Here is a 4,298-nt window from a genome sequence, read left to right on the forward strand (position 1 = left end):
CAAATAATTAAATATTTAACCTTTTTGTGGCATGAGTTTAAGTCGATCAATCATGACTAAATTTTTTTCATCTTTTATATGTAGTAGAATAAATTTGGGGGGTCTGTGCATCAAATTTTGAAACTTCAAATTTAGGCCCTAATATCTTATTTCGAGGTTTAATTAATTAAATCTAATTTATTTATCATCAGCTTAAATATAATATAAACATATTATATTATAATAAAGTTATATATATTATTGTACATAGTATATTATAATATTAGGCGGTTTACCTAATCCAGTTGATTTTGAGTTTTGTCTTGGTGTGTAGACATGGTGATTTGATTATGATGTACTGGGTAGGTTTTTTGTCCTCATTGGACTATAAATAGCTTTTAGAGAGGATGTTATAAACGATAAATTTAAATTTAATTAATAAGTAGAAAAATTAAATGAAAACTTTTTTAAGTTTATTAACTAATTATTATATTATATTTAAAATTTTATTCTTTAGTCCTTAATGGTAGATATGCTGGAGTATATTTTTTTCTAGGACCTCTTTGATTAACAGCATATTTTAAAAGTGAAGGCGTTCGTACAAATATACCCCTTCTCTCTGGAGTCCATACTTGTACGAGGCAAATATCATTTTGATGTGGTGTTACAGAAACCCAACCTAGAACATAAGTTAGTTTAATAAAATTTTATTAATAATGAATATTTCTTATTTTATTTAAAATAAATAAAACATACCCGCAGATGATAAGACAATATCCGCACAACTAGTTTTTTCGTTTATTCCAATAAGTTTAAATGGTTCTTCTAAACATTGCAAACCTGGCCATTTTTTTAGTCGATCAGGAGAACCACAAGGAACAGCTAATAAGTCAGAACCTAATAGATTTTCATACAATTCATTTGCATCACTTGTATAACAAATAGTTATTGGTAAAGTATGGGCACTAAAAACTGTGAAACGTACAAAATTTGCACTAATTGTCAAACAATCTATACGGCCAAGACCACCCACAAATAAAGTTTGTTTAGGTCTCAAACTATACGTTCTAGGTTTTAACACAGAGGATGGTAAAGATAACATCAATTCTTCGGCTGTCAACAAGTTAATTGATTGATCAGGATGGACAACTCCAGGTGTATCATACAACCATTTGCTGTTAACAAATCTAGGATCTTTTTCATCTAATCCTAATGAACTAGAAGTAATACGATTTGGATCAACTTTAACGGCAACAGATGAAAATGGATCTAACTTATCACTTTCACTGGCACCTTTTGGTTTATAAAATGTTTGACCAAGGTGACCTAATAAAAAATACGATTAAATTAATTAAATTTTTTATGAATAAACAACATTGTCTATACAATATACTTATTTAAACACATAATTTTAGAAAACAATGTTGACAAAACATTACATTTTAACAATTGAAATAATTACACATTAGATACAGCTTTGAAAATAAATACTGTTTAGGTTAATATTTTTGTATAGAATCTATATAACTACGGTTTATTATAATATAACTTTAAATATTTTTAAATATATTAAGTTTTAAAACTAAAAATTATTACTTTTTTTTTTTCATAATATCTTACCAATTATTGTAGGGATATTATTAATTGTCATATTTAACATTCTCCTCTGATCTTTTTCTAGTTTTCGTTCTAATACACGTTCTTTGTTTTCACGCATTAAACGCTGAGTTCTTAGAAACAACCTCCAATGTGATGATCTTAAAATAGGAAACTACAAAAATGATTAAATACAAAAATTAAAACAGAACTCATGCAAATAAAATTGATATAAGTTTAATTGTATTTAATATATTAAGAACATATTACTTTTAATAAATTGAGAGTTGTACCAGGCCAAGGAGAAGTAGTTGCTCTTTGTATAAGTTCTACAGCTGTTGTTTTACAATAGTCAGATTGTAAAAGAGTATTAAACATTGTAGACTTTCCTACATTAGTACAGCCCATCAAATAAACATCTCCTTTAGTTTCCCAAAGCTTATGTAATTTGTTAATTAATTCTTCAATTCCAAATCCAGTTTTAGCACTGACTACAGCTACATGCTTAATATTCAAATCAATAGGTAAACTTTCTTCAAATGCTTTTTGTGTATTACCTATCCAACCTGCACAATCTCCAGGCAATAAATCAATTTTATTTCCTACCACTACAATTGGTTTACTTTTACCAATAATATTAGAGATATTTGGCCAAATGCTGCAAGGAAAATCAGTTAAGTCAACCATTAAGATTATTAAAGCCCGTTTATTTTTCAATGGTTCTAATAGTTTTGGGTAGTCAACTGGATCAACTTGTACTGATAGAGCTGTATTATACTTTTGCATAAAGTGACAACGTTGACAAATCATCGTTTTTAAATCAGCTGATTCACAATGACAAAATAATTCACTTGGTAAATATCCTGGTATAGAAGGATTTTGACAATGCAATAAGGCACCACATCCACCACATGGGACATCACTAATATCTATTAATGGATCTGGTGTTCCATAGTTAGAAGTCCATAAAGGGAGATTATCTTCGTTTTCTAAATCATGCTCTTCATAACATTCATAATCACTCATCCATTTTTTAGTACTCAGTTGATTTAATTCATCTATTAAAGAAAGTTGTGAATTATTAGTATAGAAATTGTATTTAGTTCAGTTTAATACAAATATTTCTTTTACGTAGTTTAAAAATGTAAGAAATTTTAGTGCTTTATTTTGGTTAATTTTATTATATTTTAAATTGTATGAATCAGCATTGACCCTTGGTAAATTTTTTGTGAATCTAAATAACGTAGGTCCTTTTTAGCTATATCTCCTTTAATTTATAATAAAATTTGTATAAATTAATTATAAATTTTGGATAAGAATTTTAACTATAACAAATATTTGAATGATTAATGGATTTTTGATGTAGTTAAAAATATTTATAATTTAACACTAAAATATTATAAAATTTTTTTTTTGTAAAAGAGTAGTTATTGTAATGGGAGTATTTATTTCTCTATCCTATATAAAACTACTTCTTGATCTAAAGTATAGACATTAACAATAGAAAAATATTAAAGAAGAAAATTAAAACAATACAAAAACTATTTTTAATCAAAAATATCATATTTAACTATGGTAATCATTTTCACATTGAAGATGAGAATGAACAAAGATGGGTATTTATTCAAATTTTATGGGTAATTTCTTCAACTAAATACAATTTGTCTTTATTTGACAAATTATTAAGTAAATCAGTAAAATGCGAGTTGAGAAAAATACATACAACATACACAAAATAAAAACGCAACATAGTAAAATTAATATCTTCTCAGCATTGCATCAAAATTAAAAATAATAACTTTTTCAACTTACAATCATAGTTGATATTTTGATCAATTGTATTACTTTCATGAACATCATTATCACTTTTATCATATTTATTCATAATACTGAAGGGTAAATTATATGGCTTTAGAGGTTTATCTCTAGCATCTCCGAAATTTTCTTCATTATAATTTTTATTATTATTTAAAAATTGTAAAGATACAGGTTCAACTTCACGTTTAAGACTTGAAAGTTTTCTAGATTTTATCTTATGACTGATATCCCGCCAATGTTTAACTGCTCTCTTACCATCTATTACAGAATTAAATATTATTTTATCCTGAACATCATATTTAGGAAGATGATGCGACTGACAATAGAAACGAAAAAAATATGTCAAGTGTGGACGTGTTAATCGAGAAATATACATAACGTGTTAAAAAAAAATTACATTTTCAAAATAAAAAAACAACAAGAGATTAAATAACAATTAAAATTAAATACAATCATTAAACATAATAATAATAGACTATAACGCAAAATAATACATGCTCGTTTGTTTTTATCACTTATCTAGACTTTTAAAGTTATCAATTCTACATGTCGATTTTGGAGCTGTACAATTTGAACTACTAATGTGCAGGTATCATTGAAGCAACAAGTAAATACCACGAATGAATAGTACTCCTAATGTATAATCACTAATAATTAATCTGTAAACACTTGAAATAGAAGGGTTTTACTTAAGTTTGTTTAATTAAATAATTAATACTATAATAAATCGAGATATTCCTATGTTCATTATTATACTTAAAATGTTAATATTACTTTGATATGTTTGTTATGTTATTTATTTAACTTTAGAGTTTATAAAAACTAAAATTCAATAAATCACTGAGACATTAACTTTAACTGATTATATAATATCATTCAAAGTTAAGTCTCGGTAAACAATTATA

General features: G+C 25.9%; 1 protein-coding gene across 2 annotated transcripts; it reads right to left on the reverse strand.

Annotated features, from left to right (window-relative positions):
* Positions 1 to 430: 430 nt before the first annotated feature.
* On the reverse strand, positions 431 to 3,921 carry LOC126900949 (nitric oxide-associated protein 1). Of its 2 annotated transcripts, XR_007702936.1 has the most exons (6): positions 3,388 to 3,921; positions 1,846 to 2,633; positions 1,600 to 1,750; positions 965 to 1,305; positions 736 to 876; positions 431 to 658 (listed from the first exon to the last, which is right to left on the reverse strand). XR_007702936.1 is itself a non-coding variant. In XM_050676988.1 (5 exons), the coding sequence occupies exons 1-5, from the start codon at positions 3,767 to 3,769 to the stop codon at positions 486 to 488; spliced, it is 2,064 nt and encodes a 687-aa protein (XP_050532945.1). In that variant the 5' UTR covers positions 3,770 to 3,919; the 3' UTR covers positions 431 to 485. The 2 variants fall into 2 exon arrangements, 1 of the variants encoding a protein (XP_050532945.1); XM_050676988.1 differs by having other exon boundaries at positions 736 to 1,305; positions 3,388 to 3,919.
* Positions 3,922 to 4,298: the final 377 nt, after the last annotated feature.

Source organism: Daktulosphaira vitifoliae, unplaced genomic scaffold (assembly GCF_025091365.1).
Source record: "Daktulosphaira vitifoliae isolate Bord-2020 unplaced genomic scaffold, ASM2509136v1 Scaffold_3, whole genome shotgun sequence".
NCBI classification, from domain to species: Eukaryota; Metazoa; Arthropoda; class Insecta; order Hemiptera; family Phylloxeridae; genus Daktulosphaira; species Daktulosphaira vitifoliae.

Coding starts and splice junctions, on each gene's coding strand:
- LOC126900949 (XM_050676988.1), bottom strand. CDS start 3,769: ATGTATATTTCTCGATTAACACGTCCACACTTGACATATTTTTTTCGT. Junction 2,634..3,387: donor TCAAAATATCAACTATGATT/GTAAGTTGAAAA, acceptor TTTCTTTAATAG/ATGAATTAAATCAACTGAGT. Junction 1,306..1,599: donor TAATATCCCTACAATAATTG/GTAAGATATTAT, acceptor ATTTTTTATTAG/GTCACCTTGGTCAAACATTT.